This window comes from Microtus pennsylvanicus, chromosome 11 (genome assembly GCF_037038515.1).
Source record: "Microtus pennsylvanicus isolate mMicPen1 chromosome 11, mMicPen1.hap1, whole genome shotgun sequence".
In the NCBI taxonomy this organism is placed as follows: Eukaryota; Metazoa; Chordata; class Mammalia; order Rodentia; family Cricetidae; genus Microtus; species Microtus pennsylvanicus.
In genome coordinates, this window is record NC_134589.1 from 14,832,251 (window position 1) to 14,846,697 (window position 14,447).

The 14,447-nt window shown below is 45.9% G+C and overlaps 1 protein-coding gene across 12 annotated transcripts in view; it reads left to right on the plus strand.

The window, feature by feature from the left end:
• The window catches only part of Bptf (bromodomain PHD finger transcription factor), a 109,437-nt gene that overhangs the window by 90,299 nt on the left and 4,691 nt on the right, over positions 1 to 14,447 (plus strand). For 5 of the 12 annotated variants that reach the window (XM_075990305.1, XM_075990306.1, XM_075990309.1 and 2 more), the window contains 8 exons: positions 697 to 940; positions 1,479 to 2,359; positions 3,539 to 3,621; positions 3,832 to 4,057; positions 6,195 to 6,526; positions 9,550 to 9,742; positions 10,528 to 10,612; positions 12,920 to 13,106. In XM_075990305.1, coding sequence (XP_075846420.1) covers positions 697 to 940; positions 1,479 to 2,359; positions 3,539 to 3,621; positions 3,832 to 4,057; positions 6,195 to 6,526; positions 9,550 to 9,742; positions 10,528 to 10,612; positions 12,920 to 13,106 — 2,231 coding nt within the window. Of the gene's footprint in view, positions 1 to 696; positions 941 to 1,478; positions 2,360 to 3,538; positions 3,622 to 3,831; positions 4,058 to 6,194; positions 6,527 to 8,671; positions 8,846 to 9,549; positions 9,743 to 10,527; positions 10,613 to 12,919; positions 13,107 to 14,447 lie in introns of all 12 variants that reach the window. The other 7 variants (XM_075990307.1, XM_075990308.1, XM_075990311.1 and 4 more) reach the window with 3 other exon arrangements.

Genomic DNA, 14,447 nt, shown 5'->3' on the forward strand with positions numbered 1-14,447 from the left:
GCAAAATGAGAAACCGCAGAAATATACTCACCTACCCAGAGTGTGCAAAGAATTGGTCAAGGACTGGGAAGAGGCTTAGTCCCTAAGAAAGCTCTTGCTCCACTAGCCTGATGACTTGTCGGGACTCTCAGAACCCATACCAAAACCACACAGTAGTGCAAAGACCGTCTCCAGAAGTTCACTGGCCAGCTAGCATTTACAGCAGCCAACAGGAGACCCTCTCTTAAAAAAGGTAGACACATACATGAAATATATACACACATGCACATACAGGAAGAATTTTAACCTGAACATAATAGTTCTTATGTTACCCAACCATAGGAAGTAGTAAGTTTTTTCCTGAGTTTCTGGCAGAGTGGGGTATTTTTGAGATAGTCTCACTTTGTAGCCCAGGGTGGCCTCAGACTCACAATTGTAGGGATCAATACCTGCTCAGTGCCTCGTTTTACTAATTAATTAAATGGGATCTGGAGCTGGTGTGTTGCTTGTGGCTTAATGGCTACATTGGAGAGTTTGGACTAGAACTCTGAGGTGCTGACGTCGCTGTTCCACATAGATTCCCCTTTTTTAACTTACCTCAGTTTCCCTGGTCCCATTGCAGGGGAGGATCTGCATAACATAAAGGATTGCATTAAAACCCTTTACATATTCGTGATTTGAATGCTGTATATTCCATGTTGTCTGCTTTTTCCACAGGGCGGCAACCAAGGTTTAACAGTAGTAATTCAAGGACAGGGTCAAACCACTGGACAGTTGCAGTTGATACCTCAGGGGATGACCGTCCTTCCTGGGCCAGGGCAGCAGCTCATGCAAGCTGCAATGCCCAATGGTACCGTTCAGCGATTTCTCTTCACCCCACTGTCTACAACAGCCTCGACCGCCGCCACCACCACCACCAGCAGCAGCAGCACCACCACCACCACCACTTCTACAGCAGCAGGTAGAAACACTGTTGCTGCTTGTCACTCTGCTATGGAGTAGCAGGGCCCAGTACTCTCCTCCAGTCTGCTTAACAACTTAACTGCTGATACAGCCAGCTTCAGTGCTTCCATGCCTTGTTCCTAGACTCCCTGTACCCTTCCCCATTAAAGTGAAACAAAATCATAGAAAGGAGGGGTGGAACAATGGATACTGTGGCCCTTGTACCTACTTTCCTTCTCCAGCTCTGGAGATGGGTTAGGGAGAGTGAGTCTGCCCAGCACTTGACCAGCCTCCTACAAGTTGTCAGTGACTGTTGCCAGGCCATAGCAGAAGAGCAAAGCTTGACAGAGTCGCCTCAGAATGCCTAGATGACATGCAGAGGGCATGCAGGAAATACCTCACTCTCCAGCCCAGGAGATGCCTAATCTGAGCGCACCTGAATGGAAGGCTCACCTCTTCTCTACTGGAGCTTCAGGGTCCCTTCAGAGTCTTCTCACCGCATACTGTCCTAGAGTCAGGGAAATCACTCTGTCTTTTTGTTTTTGTTTTTTTAACAGGTTCAGGGGAACAAAAACAGAGTAAATTGTCACCCCAGCCCCAGGTGCAACCAGCCACAACCATGGCGCCAGCTCAGTCATCAAGTGTGAGTCCTGCAGAAGCCCAGCCACAGACTCCTCAGCCTGCAGCACAGCCCCAGCCCCAACCGCAGTCCCCAGCTCAGCCTGAAGTCCAGACCCAGCCAGCTATCTCGTCCCATGTCCCTTCTGAAGCACAGCCCTCCCAGGCACAGCCATCTAAACCCCAGGAACAGTGTCAGCCTCAGAACAGTGTTCAAGGACAGTCTCCTGTTCGTGTCCAGAGCCCACCATTGACTCGAATACGCCCATCAACTCCATCCCAAGTGACTCCTGGACAGCAACCCCAAGTTCAGACTACAACCTCACAGCCGATTCCAATCCTGCCCCCCACATCTCTGCAGACACCTTCCCAAGGCCAGCCACAGTCACAGCCCCAGGTACAGTCTTCAACTCAAACTCTTTCTCCAGGACAAACATTAAGTCAAGTTACTGTTTCGTCCCCGTCTTATCCTCAGCTACAAACAAAGCAGCTGCAGCCCCAAGTCATTGCTGTGCCTGAGCTCCAGCAAGTCCAGGTTCTCTCTCAGATCCAGTCACAGGTTGTGGCTCAGATACAGGCTCAGCAAGGTGTTGTGCCCCAGCAAATCAAACTGCAGTTACCCATTCAAGTTCAGCAAAGCAGTGCTGTGCAGACTCAGCATGTTCAGAGTGTGGTCACAGTGCAGGCAGCCAGTGTGCAAGAGCAGTTGCAGAGGGTTCAGCAACTCAGGGATCAGCAGCAAAAGAAGAAGCAGCAGATAGAAATTGAGCGTGAACACACCCTCCAAGCTTCTAACCAAAGTGAGATCATTCAGAAACAGGTAAAGTCATTAAGTCAAAGCAGCATGTTCAGTAGCGTGAGTTATTGTGCTGTGCGGTAGACTTAGTGCTTTGGTTGTGGTAGCTTCCTGAATGAGACGAGGTCTCTGGTGGGTAACCTTAGAAGACCAGAAACACTGCTTGCTGGTTCTGATTTGGGACTCCTTAATAGACATGTAGCATCAGTGCTTATTAGAAACCATCTTTCCCTGGTAGAAAACCAAGTGGTAAGGCCACCATCACAATGTAGCAATTCATTTGAAGGCATTTGATTTGCAAGTGTCATTCTTTCATTTGCCTATTGACTAAGCAAATTGTGGACAGACTGAATTCATTTGCGTTATTTGCCACACCTTTGTAAAAATGTCTTAAACCCAAATGTTGTCCATACCTTTCGTATAAGGTGGTGATGTTTAGCAGGGGCATCGTGGAGTAGTCCCTGGGTGCAATAAGTCGCTTTAGACAGCTAGAGTTCTGCCAAAACGAAGCTGGTGACCTGCAGTCTTTCTGAGGACACTCCTGTCAGCAGCCATGTGACCCCATCAGCGCTAGGCAAGAGGTTTCACGTCTTACCAAGCTCTGAAGCTCTGTTTTCTCCCTGAGCTGTATCTACATTAAAACTCGTCTCTCTCCAACCACATGGAATTGTTAGGATTAAATTCCATCATGTACATGATTGTGAAGGTGTAAGTTAATATTTCTTTAGGCGTAAGTCCTCTGTGACTTGTTCAAATCCCAGCTCTTGTACTATTTCATCTGTAAACCAAGTGTTACCTCAGTATCCATTTTCCAGATCTTTGTAGAGAGCAGGGTACTCTTCATTCTGGTGATTGCACAGTGGGTGAGGCCCTTCAGAGCATGAGAGTTGGGTGAAATTTTGGGCTGTGTTATTTCCTATTTAAACTCAAGCAAGTTGGTTGATTACTTTGTCTCGGTGTTTAGTTGACAAAAAAGTATACCTGCGTTTCAGTGTTAATGGGGAATAAGCAATGTCAAGTGCTTAGCGTAATTCGGTGCATGGTGCACGGTAAGAACCTGAGACCACCCAGCAGCTTTCTATCTGTATTAGTTAGACAGTGCTTACAAGTTCAAACACCAGCGTGTGCTGTGCTTCCTCCTGTGTGCTAATGGGACTTGTGTCTTATAAAAACGTGCATTTATGGATCTGTTCTGTTCTCAAGGTGGTGATGAAGCATAATGCTGTAATAGAACATTTAAAACAGAAAAAGACCATGACTCCAGCTGAAAGAGAAGAAAATCAAAGGTAGGGAGAGACACAGGCCCACCTGAGAGTCTGCACAGTTTGGTTTGGCTTTGGTCTTACCCAAGTTTAATGTCCAGAGTGGCTCATAGTCACGCCTTGAAACTCTGCAGTCAGTTTGTGCATCATTAGGGTCATAGACAAATGGTGCCTTGCCTTTCAGGGTGAAGCAGCCAGTGTTACAAATTACAAGGGTTGTGTGTTTTTCTCTAGAATGATTGTGTGTAACCAGGTGATGAAGTATATTCTGGATAAGATAGATAAAGAAGAGAAACAGGCGGCTAAGAAACGCAAGCGCGAGGAGAGTGTGGAGCAAAAGCGGAGCAAGCAGAATGCCAGCAAGCTCTCTGCTCTGCTCTTCAAACACAAGGAGCAGCTCAAAGCTGAGATCCTGAAGAAGAGGGCGCTCCTGGACAAAGAGCTGCAGATCCAAGTACAGGTAGGCATGTGCTCCTTGCCTGGCCAGAGCTAACATAGCTTCTTTCCTTCCATCTTTAGTTAGGCCTAAAACTCCAGCTCACTGTCTAGGATTTACATACAAATGTTTGTCGCGCTAAGAGTAAAAGGCTCCTTGGCTTTTGAGATGAGGCAGACCTTTGAAAGTATAGCCACCTTCCTCTAAGCTGAGATGGCTGTGCTGTCTTTTTGTTTTGTTTTGCTTTGGTTTTTCCAGAAAGAAAGAAGACAGAATTGTTACTGTGTGTGATGCGGTTATTACACTGACATCCCCAAGGAAACCATATTAAAATTTTTAAGAGAGTTAATGTTGCCAGAATTAGTACTAATACAGAATACAGCTGTTGTCATAGTGTCGCGGGGAAGAGAGCTCCTTCACAGTAGAGTCAGAAAACTTAAAATACATCTTTACAGTTGGTGCTATGGTCCAGTTAGGTAAGAGATCTATTCACAGAGCATCAAACATTTAAATTACAGCCTCACACTTGACAGTATTTGACTATTCGGGGCCTGCATAACCCTAATCCTAGCCCTTGGGATTCAAGGATTCCAGGATTCAAGGCCTGGTCTTTACATAGTGAATTACAAGGCAGCCAGAAATCGTGTCATTCTCTCATTTTTATATATATAAAAATTTTAAATGCAGCCGGGCAGTGGTGGCACACGCCTTTAATCCCAGCACTCGGGAGGCAGAGGCAGGCGGATCTCTGTGAGTTCGAGGCCAGCCTGGTCTACAAGAGCTAGTTCCAGGACAGGCTCCAAAGCTACAGAGAAACCCTGTCTCAGAAAAATAAATAAATAAATAAATACAAAACAAATACTGTAAAAAAGTACTGTTGACTTGCAATTGCTTTATTCTTTCTTTCATTTTATCTTTTTATAAGCATCTATATAAAGCCTTTGCCTTTGGTTGATTTCAAGCAGAATCTCTCTTTAGCACAGTATTGGCTTCAAATTCCTGGGTCTCCTGCTTTAGCCTCTTCAATACTGGGGTTATGGCCTGTGCATTCATGTCCAGGGAAGGCTCTCCTTCCTGTGGAAGGACCACAAGATGACACTCAGCAGGTTAAAATGCTTGTCCTCAACCCTGGCAGCCTGAGCTCCACACACTAGACCTACATTTCTCTCAGTCACACAGTTGTGCCTACATCTGCCTCCTGGTGCTAGGGTTAGAGGTGTGCACCACCACTGCAGTTCAAGTAGATCCTTCTAAGAGAGTCTGCATATGAACTAACACGAGACCTCAAACATGGCCTGCCTGGCAGGTGGTGAACAGAATAAGAGATATTGTCAAGATAGGAGACCTCAGAAAGAAAATATACTACTTTCTAACCGAGTGCACAGTCCTAGCAGTCAAGACAGAAGCAGTAGGACAGAAGCTAAAGCACTTCTTTTGTAACACAGTGAGTTTGAGACTAGCTAGCCTACTTGAGACCTTGTCTCAAAACAAAACAAATCCCATAACAAATTTAAAATATCTCATAACAAATAAAAAAAATTCGCCAAACCACACTAGTTTCTCTAAACACATTTGGCCATAAATTAGGATCCCGGGCCCGTAAGATGGTTCAGCTTGTCACAAAAGCCCGATGACCTGAGTTCAGTGCTCAGGAAGCTAAAAAAGCAGATATGGTCAGCCATGCCAGCTTTCCTACAGAGGTAATGAGAGAGGCGGGGACAGAAACCCACCCCACAACTGACACCACACACCCTGGCTGACCTTAGGGCTCTACTGAGCTGGGACATTCTTTTAAAATGCTAATCCACACTGTCTCAAAAAAAAATCCAAACACACTAAGTACTGTTTAAGAGGGGCTCTACCGACTGCAGCTACCCCCTTATCTCAGCCTGCGGCTCACACTCCAGCTCTAGACCTCTAGCTTCCAGCAGCTGAGCAATAGCTGGATGGATCCTTGCATCCACGGGAAGGAGAGCCTTCCCTGGACTTGGAGGGAGGGAGGGAGGGAGGGAGGGAGGGAGGGAGGGAGGGAGGGAGGGAGGGAGGGAGGGAAGAAAACAAGGGGGAGGAGCTATTTGGCAGGTGGGAATATCCAGGTGCTGCCCAGTTGGCTACGTCTAGTAGCCCTGGTGATTATCTGTCTGTCTTCATTTGACCCCAGGAGGAGCTGAAGAGGGACCTGAAAATGAAGAAAGAGAAAGATATGGCACAGGTGGTACAGGTCAGTGCTGCCACAGTGTCCATTCCTGCAGCACCAGCACCGCCACCGGCAGCCCCTCCAGCTCCTCCTCCTCCTTCGCCTCCCTTGGCACACAGTTTGCCACCTGCAGGCCACCCAGCAGCCCCACTGCCTGTCACTTCCCAGAAGAGGAAGCGGGAGGAGGAGAAGGACTCCAAGTCCAAGAAAAAGAAGATGATCTCCACCACCTCGAAGGAGGCCAAGAAGGACACCAGGCTGTACTGCATCTGCAAGACACCCTATGACGAGTCCAAGTAAGTGTCCCGCCCCGCTGGTGAGTGAGCATTTGTCAGCCCTGGGTGAGGGAGAGCCAGTGTGGGGCTGGGCTTCCTCTGCATCAGATACTTGGCTTGACAGTGCAGTAAGGGGGCTGTTTCACGTGCTCATAGGTCTTGCTTGTCCTCAGCAATGTCCTTTTCTGTCAAAAACAAGCTTGCTGTGGCCTTCTTTGCTTTCCCAAAGCTCTCTGTGGACTTGCTCCTAATCCGCAGCACTGCGACTGGCACTCAGGGCTTCCAATCTGTGGTGGCTGAAGCCCAGAGTCCATCCCAAAGCAGATGGCACAGAGGCATCACATCAGTTCCCTTTTATTAAATATATGATATATATTTGTCTGTTTCCATTCTTACTGGAAAGAAAAACGAAAAACATAAAGTGTTCCTTTTACGCACTTTGTGAGTTTGACATTCAAAATTTATGAGCACAGCAATTGTAAGCTGTTTTTGACAGTTACGGCTTGTTTTTGGTGACATAAATGAGATTTTAGAGATTAGTCTATAAATATATTTTCCTGTTCCTTTTTTTTAAAATTCTGTCTGGAACACGCAAAATATAAGCCAGTATTTTACAGTGCCACAAGTTTAACTGTGCTTTAAAAAACAGATTTAGCATTAGAAATTCTTAGTGTCTGTGTGTGGTGACAGCGAATCTGCTCCAGTGGCGCAGCTAAAGCCCATCAGTTACATGTCTGGGGAGACTCTGCTGGGAACCACGCTGCCTGTTGAGTGCAGCAGAGTGTCAACGTCTCACTTCCTGTGTGTCCCTCATTGGTGATTGTTCATCATGTAGAGTGGCACCTGGGAACTAATTTCCCACTGTAATGGAGTACACGTACGTGTGCCTCGCTTTAAGTAAACACACTAGGGGAGTCCTGAAGCACGCTGAGGATAGGGAACTTTATTTAAATCAGCTTTGAGCTGACAAAAGTCTTCAGCCCACAGAAGAACATTTTGAAGCAACCTTCTTGGGATACTGATGTTACTTAAAATGAGGTACACATGTACATGTGCTCGTTCAGTTGAGACTGCCCATTATTTTGTGGCTATTTCACTTTTTTTTTTTAGTTTGCCATTGACATTTCAACATAGCAGATCCATTCACTCCCTGTCACAGTTGGAGTAACTGGTATTTTATCAGTGCTTTGTGTTCTCAGACCAAACCAGCCTGGTTTGAGCATTGAGTCACAAGCTTCTAAGGGAGGGTTACTAAAAATTGAAACTCAGGTCCTGAAGTTCCTTCCAGAGCACATAGTACCTAAAGAGGCAATATTTACAGGGCCTCAGAAGGTCCTCACCTGAGGCAGGGCATGTGGGAGTCGTGGTTCAGAAACAAGGGTCCCTGGGAATCTGCTGGCATCTCACTGTGTGTTACTCTGCACAGTCTGAGGCGTTCCTCTCGGTTAACTTGGTAGAGTGGAAGGGTACCTACCAGTGGTAGCCAGGCCAGCCTGGTAGCCTGAGAGCGAATGCAGCCCTGCACAGCACCTGGGCTCCTTTCCCTCCCTCTTCACACACTCCCCTCGCCAAACTCAGGAAACAGGGATGGCTGCATACATGGACCTCTCCTGGCTCTCTTCACATCACGTTTGACCATTCATCCTCCCCACCTGGCTGGCCTGCATGTTCCTTTACTGTAACTTCTCCTTGTGTTTGCGCTTTGCTTCATTTCCAATTGTAAATTGTGAGATACATTTTCAAACCTATCTAAGAAATAGCCCTGATATTGAAATGGCGTCTGTAGAATAGGTTTGACAGATGTAAGTCTTTGATTCTTTGGCTTTGGTTTTTGTGCCTGTTACAATTTCACACACATTCATTAAGAGGAAGCCATTACCATTGGTGTGTTGTTAATTTTTTTCCTTCAAATTACAGTATGTTTTAAAGACCCATATTTCACTAAGCAGTGTGTTTGTTGAAATGGATGTGAGTGATTACGTGTCCACCCTTGGTACAGTGTCAGATGCTATAGTTTGCCACTAGAATGGTTGAATTCAGAGGGTTTAGCTGACTCATTGCAGAAATGACCCTTTAAGAAAGTGAATCAGGGTAGGGAAGACAGATTTACATGCCATGCAGCTCAAAATGACAACTACATTGTCATTTCATTGTGAATACTTTTAGGTTCTATATTGGCTGTGATCTTTGTACTAACTGGTATCATGGAGAATGTGTTGGCATCACAGAAAAGGAGGCTAAGAAAATGGATGTGTACATCTGTAATGATTGTAAGCGGGCACAAGAGGGCAGCAGTGAGGAATTGTACTGTATCTGCAGGACACCTTATGATGAGTCACAGTGAGTTGATAAGAGCATCTGTTTGACAATTCAGGAAGCCGCATTGCTCAACTGGTCCTTAATCTGAAAATGAAAAGCAGGGCCTCTCTGCTGTGTGTGTTATACACCTATCTACAAAGACTTTCCAGTTTTTTCTCTTTCCTTCTTTCTCTCTCCTTCAAAAATGTATGTTGCTTCCTAGTGAATGATTGAGTTGCATTGGGGGAAATGTGGTTATAACAGTAGATTTGATTCTGATTCTTCAGTATGTAATAGAAAGTAATGTGATGAAAACAGCCTGACTGTGGGACTCCCCTTGTCTGAAGTGGTGCTCGGTTACAAGCTAGAGAAGCACCCTTTGGGATGAGCTGTGGTTGCTACTAGCTCACGGAGTTTTTAACTCTTATTTGATACGGGACTAGTGGAAAGATAATTTTTTTTGCCCTATTTTAAGCTTAAAATCAATAAAATGTTTTACATTTTTCCTCAAATTGGTTCTTTAGTATTACTTAGTACTTAATACATATTGCTGTTGTTCTTAACATCTAACGTGCTTGGTTAGCACATTGGAATGTCAGTCTCAAGAGTAGTAAAACATCATAGTACTGAAGTTATTTTATACCCCAGGGTTAGCCAGTTTTCATGCATGGTGGTGTTTAGAGGTGAATTCTAAGCAGAAGGAGCCCGTTCTGTCTGGCCTCACATTTCCATTTTGGATCTTGCAGATTTTATATTGGCTGCGATCGATGTCAGAATTGGTACCACGGGCGCTGTGTTGGCATCTTGCAGAGTGAGGCAGAGCTCATTGATGAGTATGTCTGTCCACAGTGCCAGTCAACAGAGGATGCCATGACAGTGCTCACACCACTGACAGAGAAAGATTATGAGGGCTTGAAGAGGGTGCTGCGCTCCTTACAGGTGAGAGGCTGCCGCGTGTGGCATCCGAAGATGAAACTAAACCCACCAGACTGTGAAGACATGCCTAGGAACTGAACTTGTCATTCTCCAGTTCGCACACCTGGCTGTCTCCCAGCACTCGGTGAAGGGCACTTTTGTGCGTTCAGTGACATGAAGATCCTGAATGCCCCCTCTCTGCTGGTGCTTGTCTAACGCTAGAGAGTCGGAGGGCATAGACAGGAAAACAGTTTGATTCAAGTCTGGTTATTCTCTCACTGAAATGAAAGAATAGGGAAAATTGGGAGTGTTAGAGAGGAGTCAAAACAGGACATTGGATAAATCTCTGCAGAACCATGGTCACAGAGTCAGAACTGGCAAGTCAGTCCCAGTTCCTGGCTGCTTAACAGCTATGCCTGCCACCTCATTACCAGCAGTGGTCATCACTGCACACTTCAGACCTGTCCACCCCAGTTACTGAAGGGATTGCTGTGCCAGCGTTCCTCAGCTGGCAGTTCATCATGTAGGAGCCAGAGTGTAGATTGCATGACTCCCTTGCTGTGTCCCATACCTGTCTCCAAGGGCCTCCGATCAGAGCCACCTTTGAGGACTGTGACTAAATCATGCTCATTTAAATTTAAATTTTGTGACTACCATCTGAAGTCACCTTGTATAAACAGTTTCCTTTGTTGATCGGGAGTCAGCTGAAGTGTGTGTGTGTGTGTGTGTGTGTGTGTGTGTGTGTGTGTGTGTGTGTGTGTGTAAAATGTACTTTTGCTGACAGTAATGACACTTGTTCTCTATTGTAGGCCCATAAAATGGCTTGGCCTTTCCTTGAGCCAGTAGACCCCAATGATGCACCAGATTACTATGGTGTTATTAAAGAGCCAATGGGTAAGTGCTTGAGCTGAACAGGAACATGTTTCTCAGGAGTCGTGGGCAGCATTTTATCATCCATGATGCTGATATATCAGGAGAATATCTTGGGCATGCAGGTGACGGTGTAAACTGTATCGGTCACTTTGGATGGTTACTAGAGGCAGCTTCTGAAGCTAGGTTTCCTAGGCACTCTTAGTTCAGGCTGAATCTGACTCCTCCTGCCTGCGCCTCCCAAGTGCTGAGGTTACAGGAAGGCACCACCACCATCTGGGAATATCTATTAAAATTTACATGTGAATGCCTTTAAGCTAGCGGCTAACATGGGAACAGAGCATATTCATGGCAGCAGTGTTTGTGCTGGCATAATGCTGGAAATGCAATAAACTGCCAGTTCAGGAGTCACTGAGTCACACCGTGTATGAGCAGGGTTCTGCAGCTCTGCAAAGAATGGGTGGAGTCAGGGAACCTGGCCTGATGGACAAGCAGATCAACCACCAGTGGAAAGTCAAGGGGAGGGAAAACTGTCGTATAAGAAGGGACAGCTGTGTGCAGTTGATTCAGAATAATGTGCCAGCTGAACAAGTTTTAAAAAAGCAGAAAAATTTCCAAACCGTTGAAGCATTCCCTCTAGCTGATAAGAATTGTGTCCTTAGAAGAAGGGAGAACATGAAGCGGATGGGAAGGAAGATTTGTTAAACCCATCCGAGGGCTGAGCAAACAGCTCAGGTAGAGTGTTCGCCTTACATACTTAGAGGCCTGGGACAGTCGGTGATGCCCATTCCCTGTTCGGTGTCTTCAGAACAGTGATTCTGATGCCTTTGTGTGGCTTAGCAGTTGAATGTACTCGAGCTGGAGAGATGGCCCAAAGGGTATAGGACAGCTGGCTGCTCTGCCAACAGGCCCAGGACTGAGTCCAGACACCCAGAGACAGATACATGGTGGTTAGCTCCATCTGTAGCACAGGGAGATCCAGCTCCCTCGCTCAGCACATGTACATGGTGCTTTCAAAGTGATTTGTTCTTAATTTATTAGCCAACTTCAACTTTTAGAATTATTTTTGTCTTGTGATTTTTGAGACATTTCATTCTGTAGCCCGTCTTGGCTTTGATCTCCTACTAAGAGCAGTCAGCTCCTCAGGTTCACTTTTAAAGAGCCAGGGTGCTTTCCAGTGTCTCCTTCTGCTGTTGTAATGTCAGCTCAGCGTCATATGCATCTGTTCTTAGCCATGCCAAAGAAATGCCGACCTGCAAGTCGTTGGGAGAAGTGAAAGCTGCCGTCTGTGTCTAGCTTTTAAGCAATAAAACATCATATTCCTGTCATCTCTAATCCCTTTTTGTTTTGAAATGGGGTCTCACTCTGTAGTCCTCGATGCCCTGGAACATGTAATCTTCCTGCCTCAGCCCCCTGGGTGCTGGAATTACTGGTGTGTACCACCATTCCCAGAGGCAATTATATATTTACTAAAAGTTCATAAAGGTGTGTAAAAATGTCTAGATGCGGGGCCGGGCTGTGGTGGCGCACGCCTTTAATCCCAGCACTCGGGAGGCAGAGGCAGGCGGATCTCTGGGAGTTCGAGGCCAGCCTGGTCTACAAGAGCTAGTTCCAGGATAGGAACCAAAAGCTACCGAGAAACCCTGTCTCGAAAAATCCAAAAAAAAAAAAAAATGTCTAGATGATGTAGACTAACTTTAAAATGGTAGGCTACTTTGAGAGCTCAGTGAATCGGTGTGGTATTACTAAGCTTAATGTAAGATTATAAAACCACTACTGATGGTATTCATAATTCTATATTGTGTTCATACCTCAGGATTTTAATTAACCTTAGTCAATATGCAAAGTTGTTTGTGTTTGCTGTTTTACTATACTATGAAAGATAAAGATAAGCTGGTGGTAACACACACCTCTAGGCGGATCTCTGTGAGTTTGAGGCTTGACTGGTCTACAGAGCGAGTACCAGAACAGCCAGGACTACACAGAAACCCTGTACGTAAAGACAATTTCTGCTGGATGGTAGTGATGCACGCCTTTAATCCTAGCGCTAGGGAAGCAGAGGCAGGTGGATCTCTCTGAGTTCAAGGGGGTGGGGGCAGTTGAATGAAAGCTAAGAATGAAAGTGTTTTCTTAGGAGCAGCCAGGATGGAGTCTTAGAGCCCAAAGCAGAGCCAGTGTTGAGCAGTGTGAGGCGCCCTTGCCTATCATAAACTGCCCTCCAGGTCTGGGATTCGGAGTAAACACACATGCTGAGTTCACGAGAGCTGCAGGGCACGGCCGCATTGGGAAAAACTTAAAACTTTGAAAATATTTATGTTTTGTGTTTTTAAGACCTTGCTACCATGGAAGAAAGAATACAAAAACGGTATTATGAAAAGCTGACAGAGTTCGTGGCAGATATGACCAAAATTTTTGATAACTGCCGTTACTACAACCCCAGTGACTCCCCCTTCTACCAGTGTGCAGAAGTCCTTGAGTCCTTCTTTGTACAGAAGCTAAAAGGATTCAAGGCCAGCAGGTAAGCGCGGGTGCTCAATGTTCGGATGTAGACCACTTCTTCAAGCTCTGCATTGTCTTAGTGAAGTCTTCATGGTAAGTTTGTTCCTTCAAATAAAAAAATACTATTCCTACAAAGTCAAGACTACAACATTATGCTAGGCTTGGCAATGCTCAACTCTAATTCCAGCACTGTGGAGTCAGAGGAGTTGGTGAGTTTGAGTTCAGCGTGGTCTACATAGAGAGTTCAAGGCCAGCCAGGGCTATATAGTAAAACCCTGTCTCAACAAACGATTAAAACAAAATGATGGCATTATGACCTACTCTTCAGGAAGGGAGGAGGTCATTACTGAGAAAGCCCTGCGTCTGTTATGTGATTAAAATGAAGTCACTTTGTGAAATGCTGTCCATGGGGGTCTGTCTGCAGGACTGTGGTGAACAGGGAGGGCTCTGCCCCCACCCTTGAGCCACCCAAGGAAAAATCCACAAGAGGGCTTTACACACTTTCCCTGAGTTGTGTGTCCTATATCTTAGAAATCATCAAATGATGGTTTCTTGGTGTTCTCAGAGTTTTTCTTTTCTAGTTTTGTTTGTTTGTTTGTTACTTATTATATATGCAGTGCCCTGCCTGCATGTCTGCCTGCACTCTAGAAGAGGGCACAAGATCTCATCATGGATGGTTGTGAGCCACTAGTGGTTGCTGGGAACTGAACTCAGGGCCTCTGGAAGAGCTGAGCCATCTCCACAGCCCCCCACAGAATTTTTTTAAACCATAAAAACACTGTAGCAAATTTGCATGAAATTTTGTTACTGTGACCTTCCTCCCCTTTGTCCCATCTCAAGTTCTTTCTCCTATAGAGCCTTGGTACCTCTCCAGTGCTGACAGCTCTATCACTACTACCACTCTGTGGCCTTAAGTATCATCATTCTCCACGCCACCCACCACTGGATCAGTCCTGGAGACCTTGGGTGGGTCGGGGCCTGGGCATATACTATCTAAGGCATTCATAAAAGATTCCATTCCAAGTATCAGAGTCAGCGCTGTGGGCCCCAGGTGAAGCTCAGTTACAGAGCGCTAGCATGCATTCTGGGGTCACTCCCAGGTACACACACGGATGCGGTGTTCTGCCTTGTAGTCTCCCTCTGTGGAAGGTCTTGGGGCTGTTTTGTCTTTCTTCTCCTATAGCAAGAGCTGCACATTAGAGTGTTGGAACATGTATAGTAGAGGAATGTTATAACAGCTAATAGCTGAGTTCACCAAAATCTCATCAATAGTGAGCAGATGGGGAAAAAAAACAGTCCATGAATCCAGTGCAGACCTCATCCGGATTCTTGTAGAAGACTAAGGAGAGGTCCTGGCATA